Source organism: Apteryx rowi, unplaced genomic scaffold (genome assembly GCF_003343035.1).
Source record: "Apteryx rowi isolate R43461 unplaced genomic scaffold, aptRow1 scaffold_73, whole genome shotgun sequence".
In the NCBI taxonomy this organism is placed as follows: Eukaryota; Metazoa; Chordata; class Aves; order Apterygiformes; family Apterygidae; genus Apteryx; species Apteryx rowi.
Window position 1 is genome coordinate 1787810 of NW_020451016.1, and position 22427 is coordinate 1810236.

The following is a 22427-nucleotide window of genomic DNA, read 5'->3' on the forward strand; positions in this document are numbered from 1 at the left end:
TCATTTTGAAGGTAACGACACTCAAACAGGTTTTGAAGTCGTTTCTTTTCTTTTTCTTTCTTATTTCATAGTAAACAATGAAATATGTGATGTGTTGGGGGGGGCTGATTTTCCTTTACCCATTTTGATGGGTTGGTTTTGTTGATAGTCACAGAGAGAAAAAGTCAGTTAAAAATTCCATTAAATCTGTAAGTATATAGAGGAAAACCATCTGGATCTCCCCTTCCCTTTAAGTTCAGACAGCACTGCAGATTAGAAATGCAAGAAAGGAATTATGCAGACTAAGTGGATGTGTATCTTGTGTAAGTTCTTAAAGCTTTCTTACTTTTCTGTAAAAATTAGCAATTTAATTTTTAGTCTGTTTTTATAAGCCTCAAAACTCAAGTTTCTTTAGTCAAAATCAGAACTATTACAGAGGAATAAAAGTTATGTCAGAACCATAAATAAGCAATAAAAGGTGGTAATAATAAAAAGCAGGTAAATATACTGATCAGATTCTTTGGTCAGTCTTTAATCTACAAGCTGATTATCAAAACTAAATATTTTAAAAATAATTTAATACTGTATCTGAGTATATCTAATGTTATGTGCCTAATTTGGGTATTTATGCATTCATGTTAGATGCCAATCCTGTTCCAGTTAGAATCAGTAACAAAACTCCTTTTGGCTTCATTAAGATGATTCACTCCATACATAATTTCAAACACAGCTGAAGAGACACTGACTCAGAAAGCTGTGAAGATTTTGTTGTTAGAAAAGAAACTGTTCCCTTGGTGTTTCACATGCATGAGATAACTACAGCAGTAAGAGTGAGCGAACTTCAGGCTTCAAAAAATCTTTCTACATTTTATTTCTAAAAGAAGTATTTCTGACATTAAATACTCAAACTGTTTTTGATGTGTGCAGATTGGGGAAGTCCTTTACCAAAAACTTTTTTATTTTTCTTCAGTGTAGGTGTGTTTTGCATTTTACATTAAAATGGTATTTAATACATAGGATCACAGAGTAATTTAAGTTTGAAGGGACCTCTGGAATCCCTTCATTTAGTTCACTCTCCTGTTTGAAGTAGGTGCTGTTGCATCAGGTTGCTCAGGGACTTTTCTGATCCAGTTTTGGATATCTCCGGGGATGGAGATCGCACAACCTCTCTGGGCAACCTGTTCGAATGTTTGATCACCTTGACCACCCTCATAGTGAAAAAGGTTTTCTGTATGTCTGGTTGGCATTTCCCATCTTCCAGCTTGCCTGTTGCCTTGCATCGTATCACTGTGCACCTTTGAGAAGAGCTTAGCCCTGTCTTTTCTGTATCTTTCCATTAGATAAAGACAGGGATAAGATTCCCCCCTCTAGCCTTTTCTTTCTAGACTGAACAAACCCAGCTGTCTCAGCCTGTTTTCATTTATTGTGTACTCCATTTCCCTAATCACCTTGATGGCTCTCCACTGGACTCACTCCAGTAAGTCAATGTCGTTCTTGTACTGGGGGCCCAAAACGTCTCATAGTACTGAAGATGTGCTCTCACAAGTGCTGAATAGAGGGGAAGGATCTTGTCCCTGGCGCCGCTGGCCACGCTCTCGCTAAGGAGCCTCTGCAACTCAGGGTGCTCTTGGCCACCTTTGCTGCGGGGACCTGTCGCTGACTTGTTCAGCTTGTCCACCACCAGGCCCAGCTCCCAGGCCCTGTTCTGCACAGCTGCTCTCTAACCAGTGGGTACCCAGCCTGTACTGTTGCGCCTGGGCTATTCCAGCCCACATACAGGACTTTGCCTTTGACCTTTTATGGGGTTTCTGCCAACCCATTTCTCAAGCCGGGAAAGCCTCTCTGTACAGCCTTGCCCTCCAGCATACCAGCTGCTCCCCCAATTTGGTATCATCCACAAACCTGTTGAGGCTGCATTCCAGCCCATCAGCCAGGACCATTAATAAAGATGTTATTGGCCCTAGTATTGATCCCTGAGGACCTCCTCTAGTAACTGGCTGCATATAAGAAGTTAAACTGGCTGGCGTATGAGATATTAAATTATCTTGACAATGTGAGTTGTGATGATGTGAATACATTTCAGCTCAGGGGACTGTTAGTCTAAATTTTATTAATCATCCTAAGTGCTTGTTTGCCAGTTTTATGGTATAGTGCTATAAGAACCATGATTGATGATGTTTCAAAAATTGTAGGTGTTTTAATGAGTCTGTGTGAAGAAAAAGGTTCTCATCTGCAGTGTAGCATCCAAAAATCTTTCAAGTTTTGGTTTTGAATGCAAGAGCCATAAAAACTAAGAGGCTGTCACAGGCTGGCTGTTGTTGGACTCATATTCTTACTAGTAGCTGATTTTTTTTTTTTTCCTGTTTCTTTCTGGAAACCCTGGAAAAGATATCTGAGAAAGCTTTCATTCCGCTTCTCACATACTTGGTCAGTGTCTTCTGGCACCATTTAAATTGTCCCACAACAGTTCTCGTATTAATATAAGACACATTTAACTAACTCTAGGTTTCATTCACTTTATTTGCAGCAGGCTTGTATTTATCCCTAGCATAAACACTCGCTCCTACAAAAGAGGCCTAGGAGTTCCCCTGCACCAAACACTGGCAGGTCATGCTCTTGCTCTCTGTGAAAGGCAATGTCGTTTTTCTCTGTTTCACTCTGTGTTTTCACAGCCTTGGTTGGTTGCCTGGATTATCATTTACCACATTGGCCTTTACATGATGCAAGCCCTATTATGAATGAGGGCAAGCTGTAGTTTTCTGCACTCCTTTCAGTTTGATCTAGCTTTAACAGTTTTACAAAAATAAGCATTACGACCTCCACCATATGACTGTGAGCACTTCTCTAAAGGTAACAACATTTCAAGTTTCTGCAAAGTGTAATGAAATTCAACTGCAAGTTGAAATACTATGCTATCTGTAGTACTGTTTGTATTATCAGTAGCGGTTAGTATACCTAGATTTTTAGTAGTCCAGTTCTGTCCTTTTACTAGTTTGTGATTTTAGCTTCTTTTTTAAAGGAATAAATGCATTTTAAACTTTTTTTTTCTTTATAGAGCCAGTATTGTGCAGAAGCGCATAATTTATTTTCAAGATGAAGGTTCCCTCACCAAAAAAATTTGTGAACAAGGTAAGATGAAGTAAAGCATCTTTCTGCCCTCATCCACCTTCAAGTTTGGGATCTCCTACTTAATCATGTTCTTCCTTACCATGTATACTGTTCATCTGGATCTTCCTTGCTTTCCCCTAAACATGATCCTTTTACCTTTTTCCCCAATCTGTGTGTGAAAGCCTTTTACTTCCAGGCTGTCATTGCCTAAACCTCAGCATAGCAGAGGTTTTTAAAATTCACATGAGGAAGGAAAAACAGGTAGAATTGTCTTTTAGTGATAGTCTTTGTGTTTCTGCATATGTAAATTTCTCTTCCCCAGGAAGTCTGTTTAAGTGAAGGAAGTTAAGATAATCTCATTTTCCTGTTTTTCCTAGTGTGTTTTGTAGTTATTTTCATGCTGGCTTCTTAAAGCCAGGGTTGTCATAGCAATATATACATATTTTGGGGGGAATTCTATGAAGTACCTCAGGACTGTAAACTCCCTTTGAAAACTATGGGGAATTTTGTAGCTAAATTCTCCATGGACTTTATGAAATCCTTCATCAGTTCATAATACACAGCATATTAAAAAATGAATGAAATATGCAAAGTGACCCTTACATCCTGTAATGCTGGCAGATGGTATTACTTTTGTTACTCCATAAGTAAGTAAATATATGTATGCTACAGTTGTAAATGTTAGGGTTGGTTGTCTGCCTTTAGCAGATATTTCATCTTTGCARCAGCAGGAGTCTGTTATTAACTTCTGTGTAATAACTACTGTCCGTTCCCTTGATGCTAGCATGTCTATCAACTTTTGATTTAACTTTCACATCACATAATATAATTCTTTCCAGAAGAGACTTCCTAAATTTCTTTGAAAAGTAATAACTTTGTGCAGAAGTGCAGAGATAATTTTTATGGGATAATTCCTATTTCTTCTCCCTGCAAGTTTAGAATTGCAAAAAAGCTGCTTCCTTTTTGAGGTACTTACCAGGCTATCCTTCATTTTTAATAAGCTGAATTTGTGCCAGTAAAGTATTTAATTGTATTTAATAAATGTGGAGTCTCTGACTGTAGCCAAGAAACTCATATGTCATAATTTTGTGCTGTTTCAAATATGGAAAAATGTATGCTAGACTTGCTGGAAAATAATATTGCCCATTCAGTGTTGAATATGATGTAAAAAGCCATCAGAGTAAACAACAACCGTGGGTTTGATTCATATTCCTGAAAAGAAAGAGGATTGAAATATAAAAAGGCAGGGCTATTAAATAAAAGCTAGGGATTTAAAATAAATTTAATTTGTATCTGTACTTGGAAATTATGTCAACATTGTACTTACTAACTTTTGCTGTGTTTTTAAATATTAGTGTCATATTTGGAGAATGTTAGTTGGCACTAGTCAGCCCTGATGGGGAAGGAGTCTTTGGCCATAGCTAACTATTCAATCTATTTGAAGTATTAACCCTCATCTATTTAAAACATTAAAAACAGCCCAAACAATTCAGCTTTCACATTTTTCAACACCGCTGTTCTTCTAGTCTGCATATGATATTAGATAAGGAGAAGGCCATTGGGACTGTTTACAGTTTGGGGGATTTCTGTATTGATCTGTGTCCTGACGTCACTAACTACTGAGGGAAAACATAGAAGCACATGGTCTTAATAACAAAAGGTTTCTGTTTCAGGCACAGGCAATATATGCTTGGGCCTTTGGGGTCAATACAGAATTGCTGTTTGTCCTTTCAGAGTAGATGGAAGTACATGATTCCTTTCTATTGAGAAGAAACGTACGTAACTTGCCTTCAGGTGCTTCAGTAAGACTTCTTGTGCTCACTTGCACAAGAGACAATGTGATCAAGTCCTTAACCTTTCTGTACAGATGACAGAATGACTTTTTATTGCTGGCCAGTTTTCATGAACATGTACTAATTGACACAAATACAGTGCTACTGTAATTTGACTTAGACTGAGGATATGGATTAGATTAAAATTTTTGGATTATGTTCAGCTTTGGCTTTGAGGTTCACATCTGATAAGCTCTTCAGAGTTGAACATTTTAGGACCATGACATCCAGGCTGGAACAGTTCATCTAGCTCATGACCCATGCTCTTACAAGGCCTGTTCAGGAGACAGGTAGAGTTTAGGGAATTGATAGTGGCATCCAACTTTCCTGGCTCTATACCTCTTCAGCATCATGTGTCCAGGAGACTGTTGGTCATAGTATAGCTAAAGGGCTGAAGTACCCTCAGGAAAGATAGCCGTAGGAATGCTGTGCTGTGGGAAAACAACTCATCTAGCCTGATGTCTGCTCCCTGCCTCTCTCTTTGAGAAGTCTTTGGAGATATTGAAGCCAAAAGAGCTGTTAGAATTATTCTGCTCCCAGCTGCCCTCTTCATGGGATGTTTATCAGATCTGGCCACAGAATCATTTGTGAGCAGGAGTGTGTGTATGCAGAAGCATCATTTCTGTTGTGTGTGTGCTGAGGTCCCAGAGGATGGCTGTTGCAGTTGGTCGTTACATCTTGCTGGAGAATTTATGTGGTTTGGCTGGCCAGAAAGTTGTGCGTACTGTGCTTTGAGATCTTATCAATCAGATAACCAGAAGCAAACCCCAGTTTTGAATCTGAAGGCGACCAAAATCATAGTGGCACATGCGTGTTTAAAAACATGGATTTGAATTATTACATCCACCCATGAATACGATCCAGATATTTCAAGGTTCTTGTTTATTCTAATGTAGCCCCAAATTAAAGATAAACAGAAGAAAAAGTGTTTAACTCAAATTTACTTACTGAAGTATTTATTGTTGTAATTTTGTTTTCATTGATTGATGTTGAATTGTAACCATTTTCAATAGGTACTTTCATTGCTGCTTTTTCAGCCTCAGCCTCAGAAGGTGTGACTGACAAACCAATTTTAGACTGTTGTGCCTGCGGAACTGCTAAATACAGGCTAACTTTTTATGGAAACTGGTCAGAAAAAACACATCCGAAAGATTTTCCACGTGAGTATTATTCTTTTAGGACTTGTGATGGGGGTTGGATCTTGTCCTATGATACAAAATATTACTTATTTACACATCAGGAGTGTAAATTATGACATATATGCAGTACTGCTAACACTAAATATTGGAAATTCATGCATCTTCCTGCAAGTGATATGCCTCACAATTGACTTCTAGTGATTTGCCAAAGCTTTGAACTTTGAGGTGCATATGAGATCATGTTTTCAAGATTTCTTTGTGATGAGGTCTACTAAGGTGATTAAGGGACTGAAACATCTCTCATATGAGGAGAGGTTGAGAGAGCTGGGACTGGTCAGCCTGGAGAAGAGAAGGCTCAGGAGGATATTATCAATGTGTACAAATAGCTGATGGGAGGGTGTAAAGAGGATGGGGTCAGACTCTTCTCAGTGGTGCCCAGTGACAGGATGAGAGGCAATGGGCACAAACTAAGTTTTCACAGGAAATTCCGCTTGAACACAAGAAAACTCATCTTTACTGTGAGAGTGGTTGAACTTCGCAAGAGGCTTCCTGAACTACAGAATCAATATTGCTGTTGCAATAATCAACATAACTGCAGAAAATTAAAGTTACAAAAACATGCATATTAGGCATTTATTCTTTAATTATTGGCTCAACAGTCTGTGACAATAAAGGCTAGGAAATGTTTTGAGAATGAGTCGCATTTATTGGCCTTTAAACTTTGTTATGTTGTGTGTGGCTGATGTTTATTATAACCTTTTTATGTAGAATTTTTTTGTATTACTGTCACCATGTCAGAATGTCGTCATGTAATTCAGAGGTGGTTTGTATATCAACTTTTTTATAGTTATAACAGTGTAAGTGATTTTGCTTACATTGATTCTGTTATACTTCTTGTTTTAGGTTGAACATAGCATAGTTCAAATGTGATTTATCAGCATAATACATGGGAGATGAAATAAGCCAAAGAGCCAGTAATTGCAGGAATGCTCTTTTAGGCTATAGGATGATTTATGTATCTGCTAAGTGGCACACACTATATGCATTATTTGTGTGGATTTAGCTGGTAGTTAGAAATAGGGCATGAGAAAATGATTGAAAACTATAAAATTACTGTGACTTAGTGAGATAATACCTGAAAAAATGTCCTTTTTAAAAATCCAAGTCAATGAACACACTAAGAGTATGGGTGCATGACTGAAAGTAAGCAAGTTGCAATAGTTCACCATAATGGTAGACTGTATATACTGCTATCTCTCCCCAATTGCAAAGTAGTGATGTATATTAATATGTTTTACTTCAGAAATTGGAACACACTGAGTCACTTGAGCGCAGAAATAACCCTGTAATGTTAGCAAGATTAAGCCCAGTGATAACAGCTGATAACATTTTACATTGAAATTCCTGAAAGCTAAGAAAAAGATCTTTCTCCAGATGTAGTGGTGTTAAAAATGAAAACCAATTGTCAACATTATTCTCTAGAATGTTGAACTCATGTGGCAATTTACATTAAAATGAAATTCTATTCATGATGGACTGTGGTAAATCACTTATTATTTGTGAAGCCATCACATGAAAAATTTCTATTCTGTTCTTATGTCATCAGCATGACTGAAATAGAAGATTATAAATTTTATATTTCTCATCTTTTTTTTTTTTACTTATTTTCTGACTTGCCTTAAAAGTCTCTAAGTAATAGGAACTCTGTTTAGCTTTTCTCTGAAGAACTGCTTTCGCCAAACAATGTATTTTCTTTTGCTGTCAGACAAAAATTTTCTGGAAGATATTGGGCAAAGCTTTGAATTACAGGAGACCATTTCTAGGTTTTCACAGATTCCATGGATTAGGAATAATTTTACAATTATTACACCAGTGCAATTAAAATACCTCTGTTCCCTTAAGTCTAAATACATATTGTGTGTTTAGGAGTCATCAGAGCTGCTGAGTTCATAAAACGTTGCTGAGAATGAAACCACTGCAGCATAATCTTATTCTGAGCATGCCAACCACAGAGTGAATGAGGAGAGGCATATAAATGGCCTTAGAAGGGCCATTTGTTCAAAACATAATTCATAAAATAATTTTGCTTTCTGCAGAACAGGACTTAAGAAGAGCGCGCATGCTTTTCTGCTACATTTTCACAAGCTATCATAGCTCCTGATAATAGGACTACTGGAATCTGAATACTTTATCTGTTATTAAATCTGGTTCAAGGAAGTGGAACCATTAAATTTCCTTTCACATTTGCTAGCCAGAAGGATTTGTATTTACATATGCCTTTGTGGCTTAAAAGCATTTATTGTTTCTGGGAATGATAATGGGAATATTCATGCCCTCCATCATGATTTCACATGGCCAGTCTACAAAATACATCAGAGAATACATTTTCATATGTGCAGGCACCTTGGTCTATATGCAAAATATGCATTTAATTGTATCAGTTGAGGAGCTACTCATACATAAAGGAAGTGAAATAAGACCACTGAAAACCTGTCTGTATTCTGTTTGCCATCTTAAAATTTGGGTGGTGACCAGAGGGCTGGTGATACAAAATACTTCTGGCCCTTGCTAATGCATGACCCAGCTTATTTGCTACTGAAGAGTTTCTCTAGTGTTTAGAGGAAAAAGTTTAAGAAATTATATTGAGTTGTCTTTTCATTCTCACAGAAACAGGAGGTTCATGGTGATGAGTAAAATTTGCAAGTGTTGGGCAGGTTTGTAGAAAGTTTAGTGCGGATATGGCCTTTGGCAAGGCTCAAATGAGCCTTGAACTGCTCATTTGGGCAAGTAGGTGGGCCAGCTGCTTTCTTTGCACTGCTGATAGCTTTAATGGTGGTCACTGAAATAGGATGGTCTCTGACTGCAATGACTTCAGACTTTCTTGCCCTATTTTGGATATGGAGGGAGAAAAGTTTCAGAGCACCTGGAACATTTCACTGTTGGTTTTACTAATTATACAAGGTGTTTTCTTTAGAGTGTGGCATGTGAGTGAACTTCCTTTTCTTTAGCCTGGTGAATGCAAAGTCACCACCTGTTGTCCCTAGTTGCTATTGTCCATACTTGCTTAAGGATGAGAGTATTCTTTGAATGGCAGCATTGGCAGGTTATTCCAGAATGGGCATCAAGTTTGTTTGAAGACAAACACCTATAAAAGAGATGCCACTCATTTTGGGGGGGGGATGTTGTCCTAAAGACTTGAGGCTCTCTGGTTCCTCTCTATAGTGACATGGGGTTTTTTTGAAGAGACTATGTGGAACCTTCTCTTTCAATAAGTTTCGGTAAGAGCCACTTACTGCATTTCAGGGAAAGCTGCACCCTATGGCTTGTGAGATAGACAGACCTGCGGGCCAGAAAGAAAGAAGGGGCAAAACGGGCCATCACTGGAGCTGGATGACAGTATCTCTCTTTGGCTTGGCAGGGTGCCTGTGTCTTTTTAAGATGCAGTTATTAGATCTTAGATCAAGAAACAGTCTTCTCACACTGAAGTCTCTTCAGCTATTACCTTTTTGTAGGATGGTTTTGTTTAAGTTTTTTCCTTCCTCCATTTGGGGCTTAATTGCTGATTAGTTTGGATGGGGTCTGAAAATTTCAGTTCTGCTCTAGCTCAGAGCTCAGTAGGTTTGTTTTGGTCCAAGTATAGCACTAGGGAAACTGTAGAGGCTCTATTCATTATGTTGCTAGATCACCTCCTTTCGTCTATTTATTCTGATTGCTGAATTTTTCTAGGCTTTTTTTTCCTACCATTGTTGTTCATTTTTATTTCTAATCTATTTTCCGTATTCCTGGGATTATGTTGGAAACATCTGAGTTTGTTGATTCTGTTCTCTACACTGTCTTTTTCAATTTCATTGTCTCACCATTCACATCTTAAATTTGCATTCCTTTTGTTTACTTCATTATTCATTTTACATTCATTTACTGTACTTTCCAGTTCTGTTCTTACTGTTACTCTTTTCCTTCTGCGTTGCAAAGAAAAATGTTAAACCTTGTCTCATTCTATCAGTCTTCCTCACCCCCTGCAGTCTGTCTTTGCACTGTTACTGCACTGTCTGCTTATGCGAGCAGTTCATTTACTCATCCTTTTCCTCTAAGCCCATGTGTTTCCAGAGTGTTGTTTATTTGACACTTAAATGCAAACATGAATTCATTTTTATTTTCAGTACTGGGGGACTTCTGTGACTCCTTACTTCTGTTCTATTCTCTTTTCAATTCCATCAGACTTCTCTAACACTTTTTCTTTAAACTTCCAAATTTTTCTTTTTTCCATTCAGTGAGATAAGAAACCAGACCAGGAGTTCTTTTGCCTGACTCTAGAACACTTACACCATGAGAAATCTGAGCAAGCAAACTGAAGAAATACAGAGACATCAAAATTCACTACTTTGCTTCATTCCTAAAGTACAGGCAACCCCTACTAAAGGTTAAGGGGAAAAAAAACAGACGAGATGCACATATAATTTAAATATGTAGAAGCAGAGAGAATAGGTATGTGAGCATCAATAAAAGCACTTCCTCTCCGCTCTTTCAAAAGTGTTTTGGAAGGAATGCTGGACAGCATTTGCCCACAGAAAGCAAAAGTTATGCCTCCATTTATACAGGGACCTACTGGAGTTGTTTTCTGGCTTTAAGCCCTTTATATCTCCTTGCATGCCTGAAAATGGTTGGGTATAAAGCTATGAACAATAATCTTTGTAACATTTAACAATAATACAGTCATGCTTATACAAAAAATCTAGCATTTGATGGCAACCTGCTGTCTTCACCCAAATGCAAATCTTAGTGTGCGCTGCTGTTAGAAAAGAGTATCGGTAAGAAAATGACTTGCTGTTAAATCTTTGAGTGACCACTGAAGTTTTCTGTTCTAAGTTTCATCCACAAAAATATTTTACATGGAAACCTAAAATTAAAAGGATTCTTAAACTCCCTGAAGAAGCTTAAGTGAAGAATTATACTAAGCCTATCTGTTTCAGGGGGCTGCTTATTCGGTTGAAATACAATCTTTCTCACCATCTCTGTGTTTTGTTATTATAGCTAATATTTACTGTAATGTTATATTTCTGTAGTTCAATGGTTTGTTCTTATTACTCAAAAAATATGGCATATTGTTTTAGTGAGAACCGATGGCATGCAACACGTGAAAATACTCAGTACTCATGAAGATTGGGCGCTTCAGACCTTTCACCTTAATAAAAGGCTATGGATTATGCTTTGAGGCAGTCTTGATGGTAGCGAGTATTGATGTTACAAAAGCCGGTATGTTCATGAACTCTAATCTTTTTTTCTTTTTTTCTTTCTTGAAAGGACGAACCAACCATTGGTCGGCAATCATTGGTAGTTCCCACTCAAAGAACTACATCCTTTGGGAGTATGGAGGATATGCTAGTGAGGGTGTCAAACAAGTTGCAGAGCTGGGGTCCCCAGTAAAGATGGAAGAAGAAATTCGACAGCAGGTAAGTGCAATTTTTTTTTAATTAACAGTATGTGCTTTAAAAAAATGCATCCTACTTAGGACAGTGAATGATTTGTCATTGACAATGCCTGAGCACATCATTGTGCTGGCTAATTTTCAGTTAAGCAGATACAGAAAGCTGCCTGTCTTTCCAGATTCATTCCGACTCTGGCAAACCTTTTTGTCTGTAAAAGGAAAAGTGAGTAGTAGTAGTATTTTGAACTTAGAAGATCTTTGTGTCAGACAAGGCAGAAATCAGAGATATAAAAGGAAAATTCATCTTTCCTGGCTTAATCATGAAGACACTTAATTTGTTAAAGGAGCATCTTGAAGATGGTAAGCAGTATGCCTTATTCCTTTTTGATGTGGTGACAGTTAGTTTATATTGTATTATAGTATTTATAACTTTTTCTTGTGAGCACCTTATTTGCAATTTGCTGCAGATCGATCCAAGTTAGAAATGCTGTTACAGGAAATTGAGGTGATCATTGTTGTTAAGTACGAAAACTTTACACAGTTGCACTAATAAAACTTGATGAGTCAGGAGTATGGTTAAGGGTAGAAGAGCCTTTACTGTACATCATCTTACAAGGAATCGATTCAGCTGAACAGGAATCTATCTTTCAAATAGTTTATGAAGGGTTATAACTTAAGTCAAATAAGAAAAGTTAGACAGATCTGGTTGACAGGAGTCTCTCTCTGCTTCCTCTTTCCTGTTTTTTTCCCCCAAACTGATTAAGTGATGTAAGTGAARAAAATAGCCCTGGTCCAATGCAGAATTGTTACCTAGGACAACAGAGGCACACCGCAAGGGAGAGCAAAATGTGAGCCAAAGGGCTGCTTCTGGTGTTTTGTGTGCCTGCTTAGCTAAGCCAGCCTCTAGCATGCCATGAGAGGCACAATTTGGTCTTTAATTGAAATGCAGTACTTCTCAGGTATTTCTTGAAGGCTTTCCACTTCTAGAGGGGCAAGGAGTTAAAAGTCGGTAAACTAAGATCTCCTGTCATTGCTGTTTGTAGGATGATAATGATGAGGTTCTTGTTCCTCTTTGCTTCCTTTCTGTGTTAGCTGGTATCCTGCTTCTGTTGTTGTTTTGCAATTCGACATGCACACGCTGCCATCTGCACAGCACTCCCTGGGGCTCTGGCACCTCTGCGTCTCGCCCCTCCGGCAGCAAGAGGGGCTTGGGGAAAAGCCAGCCCCCCTGCCTCTTTCTCCTCAGCTGTATGCAGTCATCTGTCTTGCCTACACAGTAGCAGAGCAGAGTTAACACTTCCTCTGGAAAAAGATAAGCATTTTTATTCAATTAGTGACCCTCCTAGAATTCAAAAGGTTGTATGTAAATAATTAGGTGTTAGGGATCTAAACATTTTCCACTGAACTTATATTTAATGAGTACTTCCTGCAGAAAATTTTAGCTTGTTGAGTATCTGAATATACTGAAGCGAGAAGTTCAGGGCCCAAATGCAATTACATCTTTATGGAAGCTCCACCACAGTGCCCTGGTGGAGTGACCTTTAAGGCAGTCATGCTGCTATTTTCATRTGTGGACCGGGTGCTGAGGCTCCTCTCCCAAGGTGCAGGTAATGTCCAAGGAGGAAAGAACACGATTTGTCTTCTTGGGGTGCTGGGGGAGAATTTGGAGCAAAGTTATATATACTTGAGTAGGCTAGCTGTGGCTAAAGCCCCTTTTGGCTACTAATTTCAGGAAAAAGCAAATTTTCTGATTTGGAATATAAAATGAATAAGGAAGACATTTAGATTTAAAAAATGTATGTTATGCATCAGATCTGATAGTTTAACAAATAATTTCCATGAGTATCTAAGTTTTGCAGCAGTGTTTTCAAAACCTAAGACAATGTATTTCTACTATGTTATGCAGTGTATGTCCATCCACAGCTTGCATGTCTAAGGTAATCATCAAAACATTTACTCACTGTTGTGTCCAAGTTCTGTAGATTTTGCTAAAACCCTTTTTGTATATTGAGCGGTTAAGAATTTTTTTCAATTATTCAATGTCTATTCTTTAAAGTACAGGGTTTAACCATTAATTTTGATTTTTTTAATGAATATTGCGAGCATGGAAATAGTACTTTACATTTCGGTGCTAAACAAAAAAGTATCTTAAATTAATGAATCATTATTGTTCAGATGCATTTTGCAGAATGTGTTACTTTCATTGCCTTTAGATGAATCACCTGTTTTTTATTATACAAATATATAAATTGCTATCTTTTGCTATTAGTCATTATTTATATATCACAAGCATCTTTCTTTAATCATCTCTTCTTCAGAGAGAATAATCTATTCCTTAATTTTGAACACATTAAAAATCTCTCTGTGCAATTATTTTTGCTACATTTGTTTGACTCTTTCCTATTTTTGATACTTTTAAAGATGAAGTCAGCAAAACTAAAATAGTTTTCAAGATGATATTGTTGGCTAATCATACTCATTTTTGGCATCTGCTGTGTGTTAAGAGACAGTACTTCAAGGTCTCCTCAACCACATTTAGATTATATAAAGAGTTATATATAGGGAGATACATAGAGACCGATTATTTCTGTAGATCTTGATAGATTATTTCTATATAGAGAGTTTAGAACAACCTCAAAGAGCATTTTGCCCCCCAGAAAGCTTGTATAGTCAAAGGCTATGCATACTAAATTTCACTTGCTGTTTTGTGATGCTTTTGTGTATGTAATCATGGTATAAGAACAACTGGTGAGTTTGACAAGAATCTTCCAAAACCAAGAGAAATAAAATAAAATATGATTTATAATTTAATGTATTAAAGGAATATGTTAGGAATTGGGGAGAAACAACTTGAATAAGAGGTTATGGGGGGTGGAGGGGAAGATGTGATGGGTATGCTATCATTCTTTTCCTCCTTTAATAAAACTTGGCATATCTAGGCATAGAAAGTATGCCTTGATTCTGGATAGCTTGTTTTCCTCTTTGCTGAATGGTGGCTTGATTTTCTCCCAACAATACTGTATAAATCCAGATGGTTTAGAAGTATAGCAGAGTATTCCATATACCACATCTAATTTATAATTTTCGCTGCTTCCTTGGGAAGCAGCTCAAGGTTTTCTCGTAGTAAGCCCACAACAAATGAACAAAATTGGTCTTAATTATTGTCTTTGTACTAAAAAAGAGACGACTTTTTTCCACAGACTTAACACATACGATATAAAGAAGGGTTTGGTGCATCCAAATGTGAGGGTACAAAGATTATGGCTTGTCCAGAAGCAGCAGGGGCATGGGGAGAGCATGGGATGAAATGCAAGTGGAGACGTAATTGTGAAAGGTGATACTGAACATTGGTGGAAGAGGCTGTGAATTTGAAGATAATGTGGAAAAGAATGAAAATCATGTCTCTGCTTTCCAAACATCGTGTTCTCTGCCCCTGAGCATGTGTCATATGTTTGCATAAGGTGATGTATTTATACAGCGAGTAGGGGAATTTGGATCAGAGGTGACTGTGATTTTGGGGGTACATAAAACAGCTAACTGGCTACAATCTCAGGGGCTGCTGTTGCTGAAATGACACATGAAATTCGTGAATGTTGCAGCTGATTTCAATATCAGGCCTATCTGGCTGTATCAAACCCACATTAATTCCCCTGATAGTCTAATCCAAGCAATGAACTGGTGTTGTGACTGGATATTGGTGAGAACAATGCAGTGTATCGATATATGCCACAACATCTTTAGTAAGTTTATTTGACCTTTTGTTTCTTTTTAAAATATGTTTAAACTGGGATCGTATTTTGGGGAATACGGAGGTAAAATTCTAAAGCGCAGACAGGCAGAAAAGCAGGAGAAAGGCAGTGCTGGGTCTGGCGCTGCAGCCGTAGCCCCGGCCCCAGCGCTCCCAGCGCAGCCCAACGCTGCCCTTGCAAGGCCAGACGTGGGTTTAGGAGTATGCTGCCTGTCTGCGGCGTGCTGCAGGCTGTTTCTTTGCTCGATGCGGGAGACGGGTATTTATGAAACTGGCCTCTGTGTAACTGACACTCTCCAAGTTTTTATTCAGACCAGGAAAACCTGTGAGATGATTTTTATGAGGAAAATTTCTGAAAAGTTACTGTTCGTGTGTGAAACCAAAAAGAGGTTTTCTTTAAATGAAGCTTCACCAAAAGATGTCCTAACAATTGCACATTCTTAGCTAACAAGTATCAGGCGTGATCATTTGTGTTGCCCATTTGGCAAGCGGCTGAACCATCTTCGACTCTTGCTCGGGAGCGAGCACCTTCGCCGGGCTCTGCTTTATGGTTGCGCTGTGACCGGCCTGTGGGATGTTTCTGCATGGGTGCTCCTGTGTACTGTAAACTTACTTTTGTAGTTTGTTTATCTGGGAGAACTTGAAGGAACTAATCATCCTTTTTATTAAACTTTTCCTGGCAGCCTGGCAGGAAAGCCACGGTATGTAAGAGGTTTACTAAAACAATCTGTCAAGTGGTTGGTGTGTACAATAGGATAATTCATGTGTTGTACTTCAGGCATTATAAATGAACAGACAAAGGATGGAAAAGGAATCGTGTGAGCAAAAGCACTTTCACTGACTTCATTTATCTCTAAAATAAATTCAGTCTTTCACTTCAGGACACCTTTGTTTTCAAAAAGTCTGATTTGCCTGCAATTTGTTCTTTGAAAAACCAGCAGCACTGAAACAAATACAGAATTTGAAAGGGGAATTCTGCATCCATATGGTCACTCTGTGAAAAAGAAGTCAGGCTAAAACATGGGTCAAGAGTATAAATGTAATGCTAAATGTTATATCATAGGCAGATAAAACAAGATGAAGATATAGTCTTATTCCCATTTGATTTAAATGTCTCAGAGCCTAAGAAAACTGATGCGTTTTTGCCTCATTATTTTAAGATAAATACTAAGCCATTTTATCACCAACGTTTTTGAAAACCAGGATGAATAATACTATATTTTGTACCTCTTCACTGTCTCCAGGAAATACAACTTGTATTCTCAGTTTATTTGCTAGGTGACATTCRTTACAGATTAGGTTTCATGACAAAGAAAATATATAGTTGTCATGACTATCCAAACATTTGTTTTTATAAAATAGTTATGATTTTGATTTTTTTTAACTATAACTACTTAATAAAAAATAGAAAAGAGAGGCTCAAAATGAAAGTAATTTCATTGTCGGATTGACTCTCTTTTTGAGAAATGTAATTTCAGTATTTCAGTGAAACACTCACTGTTCCATTTTGTCTTTAACACAGACCACCTGAATTACAAAGAGGAATCTTTGGCATGTTCATTACTTTTTGTTACAGTTGGGTGGCAAATTATTGTCGGATGTTCCCAAAACAGGCTCAAAATTTCACTTTTTTGATTTATCTGTTATTGTGTACTTATGTAAGTTAAAATTAGCTAAGCAGAGAGGTTAAACTGGGTTGCACTTGGGCGTTTGGTTGAACAGCTAAAAATTCTCACTGAAGGCTTACTCAAGCTTTGGAGACCATGCCAGCCCCTCATAACGTCAGGGAGTATGGCTGCTTCGCCCTGGAAAGCTGTGATTGCTGCAGAGGTAATTAAATCTGTGTTAGTTTAAAGTAGCTAGCACAGATTACAAATTTAGTGAAAACATGGTGGCTTGGGCTTCATTGCAGGTGGAGGTCAGACCACCTGCAGGATTACTTTGCCATGTGCCACTGTTAACATCTCTTCACTACAATTGTTACACATGTAAACCAGATAAGATTAATCAATGAGGATGTCCGTCTTAGCTAAACCATACCTTAAATGGAGTAAACATACTCTTAAGGCCGATTCCACCTCAGTCCCTGGAGCTGGGACTGAGTGGCCCCTTGTGCACCTTACTTACCTTCTTACCGCTTTTCAGAGGCACCAGGCTCTCTCTTTTGCAGAGACACAAATGGTCAGGAAATATTAGTGTGGCCCTAACATCTAATGGGAAGGGTACAGCCAGTATTACTACAAATAGTCCAAAAGCCTGCATTGGACCTTTAGGTTTCAATGCAAAGCCCATAAACTTTTCAGTATATTTTCAACTCTGTTTAATAGTGAAATAGCAAAATACTATCCCAGCATGCTTTCTAGTTTAGTTACAGCCTAAATACATGATTTTAATGCTGCATTTAATTTCATTCTGGGTAGATCGAGCTGTTGATTGTAAATTCATATCTAAACTTTTGTTTGGTCTGTTAGAACATAAATTAGTGCCTACCATGCATTGTCCTCTACTGTGAATTATAGTACTTTGTATGCCATTTTCAAATGCTAAGCAGTAGATTTCCATTCTTTCCTTTTGGAAAATATTCCTTATCTAATAATGTAAAATCTCTGTCATTTTTAGTAATTAGAAGTTTTGAAATGCCTGTTTCCTACACTAAATCTTATGAAGTATTCCTGCCAAAAAGGAATTGCCATCTATTTATGTTGGAAAGGGAAGTTTCATCTACCAGTAAATAAGTTGTGCAGTGGGATTCATAACACTTCTTCTGGGGTGACTTCCGTCTTCTAAAAAACTTCTGTAGGAAACTGTACATGAGAAGACTCCTATTGATGCTGCTTTAGAATGTCTTAAAATAAAAAAAAAAATCCTCTTCATCCCAATTACATTCTTTTGAAATACTTGATGATAATAAAGGTTTACTTTTCTAGTAAAAAACGCAGCTGGTGTTGAATGCCATGCTGTTTTTGTCTTCCTGACATATGACTAATTGTTGTGAGCACGATGTCAAGGTAGGTCAAACTACAGAATTCATTTTGAAAAGACATATCTTTGAAAAATGCCCCTTTTCTGACAACTATTGAAATACAATCCCCCCTTTTTTTTAGTAATATTTAATTTTCTCTGATACTTTACTAGTTATGATTTATGAGGCCAATACTTAGAAGTCACAACATTTTAAAAAGGAAAGCAAGCTTATATATTGAGAAAGGAAACCAAGAAAGAGAAAATTTAACTTTTGTCTGATATGACAATAAATAAGCTGTGTTTCTATCAATCCTTATTCTTCTGAGGAGAGTGGAGAAAAAGCAAAATTTGACTTTTCTTCACTGAGTTTTATTGCTGTAGGCTTCTGTAAGCAATATAGTCACTGTCCCCATCAGTAGTACTGCTCTCTAATTGGAATGCTATTGCAAAAATTTGGACTGTTTGTGCAATTGTTAAGCAATCATGTTTTAGCTGTAAAAATAACTAAAAGGCTAAACGTGGGGAATGTTCACTTCGAGATACCAAAAAGGAATGAAATACTCGGCTATGAAGGCAGAAAAAAATTCTGTCTTTTTCTAGTAAATGCTCACTTCTATTTCATTCAGCAAAAATTTTGTTGGTGAAAATATTCCCTGTAAATACAGCAAAATGCGTATCACTTTCTCAGAGAAACYGGTACTGAATAGTACAAAGCACCTTCATTTAATCTAAAAGCCACCGAAGTCACTCACTATTTTAGAAATTAAGCTTTGGCCAGTAAATATTAGATAGCATATTTCCTGGGCCAAAACACAAAAGATTCAACTCTCTCTTAATAGTATGTGTGGTCAGCCAGTCAAAGTGAATAGCAAAAGTAGTGTTTATGTGAGTACACTGGAAATATCATTGCTTTATGAATAAACTCCTAAGCCTTAGAGCCCAATGCGTATGCCACCGTCACTGCATGCGTGGTGCTTCTGTCTGGGGCCTGAGAGACCTAGCAGAGCACGGTTTGGGCAAAACCTCCTTTAATGACTGCGGTTATCTCCCCAGGTTAGAACACCAAGCAAATTTTATTTAGCTTTGGGTCAAAGCTTTAGCAAATTAATGACTTGGTTAACAGTAGTTTTTCATATTTTTTTTAAGTTGCTGTTTCAGAGGTTTAGTAATAAGAACAGGAGAATGTTGTAATCTTACTGGAACCTCAGTCTGTCAGTAGGGCTGTAAATCCTGGTGAAACATTCCGGTTACCATTGTTCTTTGGGATTATTTTTTTCCATTTCTCTTTGTATTAGTTATGTGCAGAGCTAGGCCAAATGCTGTGTCATAGAGAAATGAATGTCCTTTCTGCTGTTAAAGATCCTGTAGAAGTTTAAGTCAGAGAATTTTTGCACTCATGCTGTCTAGGAACTTGTGTACCACTCTGTGGTCTTGTACTGGTGGATATGTATTTCCTTAAAACATTTGTGATTTAACATGACCGACAGTCGTGCTGTAGAGCAAAAGCCAGCTGTGTGCACTACTGTGGTTTGGGAAGGTCCCTCTCAGTATACTGTTGCATTGCAGAAAATTTCTTGGGCTACATGACATTAGAAAATACTCTTCAGGTTGTCAGCACTGAGCAGAATCATGTTATGATGTTTTCATACAAAATCGCTTCTGGTTGACTTGTAAGCATTGCACATAGCTCTGCCATAGAAATGTAGCATCAACGGCGCTTCTCCCTCCCTGCATTTAACTTCTTGCCTCTATTCTGCTTGCGAATCATTCTCCAACCTGGTAATAACTAACCTTAAGGAGTGATGTGTTGTAAATGTCAGGGGCGCTGGCACCCTCCTCTGCACTCCCGGGAGTCGGGCGGGTGTAAGACGAAGCGGGCTCTTCTTCACTTGCTGCTGGGAGAAGCTACGGGAGGATGTAGGCTAAGGCCTTCTTGCTTATCCCCTTCCTGATAAGTTATTGACAACCTTATATCTTCATTCTATGTCAGCTGAGGACTGGTGGTTGTTCCTGTAATAGACAAGAGAGATTACATGAAAAAAAAAAATCTTATTTTATATTTTAATTACTTTAAACTTGTTTACTATTTAATAGTAAATACATAAGGCAGTTTGATTTTTAAAAGTTAAGGTTGTGAGCTCTCATCTTGCCTTATGAATTCCAGAGGATGCATACTGCTAACTTGTGTGGGAGTCTTTGAACTTTTGCCCTGTGAATTATTACTCGGTTATTGATATGAAACAGCATAAACAATAAATTCAGGTTTTAATAGTTAGCTTAACAGTTTTCTTTTCATTTGTCTTAATTTGTCTTAGTTGTCATCTTCTTCCAATTATCACAGACCCTATATTTCTAATATAAAATGAGAAGGGATATAACATTTTAATAAAATTCAATAATCAGATTCTCTTTGAACAAAAAAATTCCAAACAGGATAGAATATTTTTTTGCAGAAGATAGACCCTCCAAGAAAAAAGAAAAGTTTAGCTCAAAGCCTAATCTTTCCTCAGCAAATTCTGGTATTAAATCTTGAAGAAATGGGACCACTCAGAACTCCTACCCATTTTTAATTTCTATAGTGGTTGAAAGGTTAATGTTTAAAAAGATTTACTCTGCCTCTTTGATAACTGCCTAGATTACAGTAAAGCGATGCTAGAGCAGGGACTTAGCTGCTTCTGGCTTTAGTAAACTCATTCATTTGGACACTATGCAATAATTTTAGCTCTTCAGTACAGAGACATAAAAGTAACTAGGAAATGTCTTCTGTTCCAGACAACAGGATTGCATTGCTAGGCATTATTTGCTAATTTAAAAGTCTTTAGAAATATCTTGCTTTTTTAGTTCCTGCTGTTAGATTTTATCATACTGCTCTGCTATCGTAAAATTATTGCTCTCCTGTAGCAGATTAATCCTTTGGAAAGATGTGATAAGATCACTTTGAAATTGTTTTGTTTCAGTCAACCCCTCTATTATTTTTAAAATGCGAACGTTTTGGGTGCATTGGTTCACCTTGTGTTGCTAATATTGAGGGACAGGCCTCCCTCTGATAGCAGCAGTTCAGTGCTCCTAACATCAGTTTTGGTCCCAGAAGCCAGTGCTGCCCTACAGTTACTGCTGCTGCTTCTCGGTCCTGGAACGCCCGCTCCAAATCGCGGCAAGGCACAGCGGATGCATTGAACGGATGACTCGGGGGCACTCTGGGGCTGGTTTAAAACACCACAAGCAGAATGTTAAGTAACCCAAACTGCAGAAGAACTAACACCAGTGTTGTCAAATTGTTTGAAGGGTGTGTAGAAGAGATGGGTAGGCTCTAACAGTGGCTAAACTCCTGTTGGCTTCAGTGGAATCTGTGTTTTTGAAGGGTCAGAGCACCACTGAAAAATAAATTAAGGAAGCATTTGCTTCTCTCTGAATCCTGTGAGCTACAGTGGCTCAAGCTGCGATTAGGATGCAGTGGGTGCCTAGCTGGTGGCATTCAGCTGCCTATTAAGGAGGTGCTGCAACAGCTAAAGAAGTGCCTGAACTCTCATTAGCAGCATTTGTTGGGAACCACAGGACCTTCCCCTCTTTTCTCTCTTGTTGCATTGTAAATATTGTTCAAAGGAACAGCGTGACATAACAGCTGAAGCAGAAGAGTCCTACTAGCTCATTTGACTTGCAAATCCTTAATTATTCAGAGGTATTTTCAGTTTAAATAAAAACAAACAAAACAGCCCTAAAAAAATAAGGCCAGAATGATCAACTTTTTTTATTTTTAAAGAACTTCAGAACTGCTACTGTGATTATGCCAAATAATTATTTCCACCTGAATTCCAGCAGAACACTCAGAATAGGTATATTCAAGTATTACCTATGTATTAATATATAATGAATCAACTGGCCTAAGATACTGCATAGAGCAGTTATCCATCCTTTTTTATTTCAACTTTTAATTTTGTTTTCTTAGAGTGCTTTTCCACTTTCCAAGACTGTGGCAGATGATGTGGAATATTGGGCTCAAAAGTAAATATATTGATCTATAACTAAAAATACTTTATAGAAAATTTGAGTTAAAATAATTTTTAAACTTATGTGAGATAGCAACCTATATCACAACATGTATGTGGGTGTTCTGCCAGGGTAAACACAGAGTACCTCAAATGCTCATTTTCTTCTTTATGACTGGAAAGGGGCCAGAATTGTGCATGGAGAGTTCAGTGATGTTCTTCTTACCTACACTGTATGTCATCTAA

General features: G+C 37.7%; 1 protein-coding gene across 1 annotated transcript in view; it reads left to right on the forward strand.

Moving 5' to 3' along the window:
* SPON1 (spondin 1) overlaps nucleotides 1–22427 on the forward strand; it is a 197691-nt gene that overhangs the window by 59006 nt on the left and 116258 nt on the right. The window contains exons 4-6 of the mRNA XM_026087745.1: nucleotides 3035–3108; nucleotides 5957–6079; nucleotides 11360–11508. Of these exons, the coding sequence (XP_025943530.1) occupies nucleotides 3035–3108; nucleotides 5957–6079; nucleotides 11360–11508 (346 nt within the window). The remainder of the gene's footprint in view (nucleotides 1–3034; nucleotides 3109–5956; nucleotides 6080–11359; nucleotides 11509–22427) is intronic.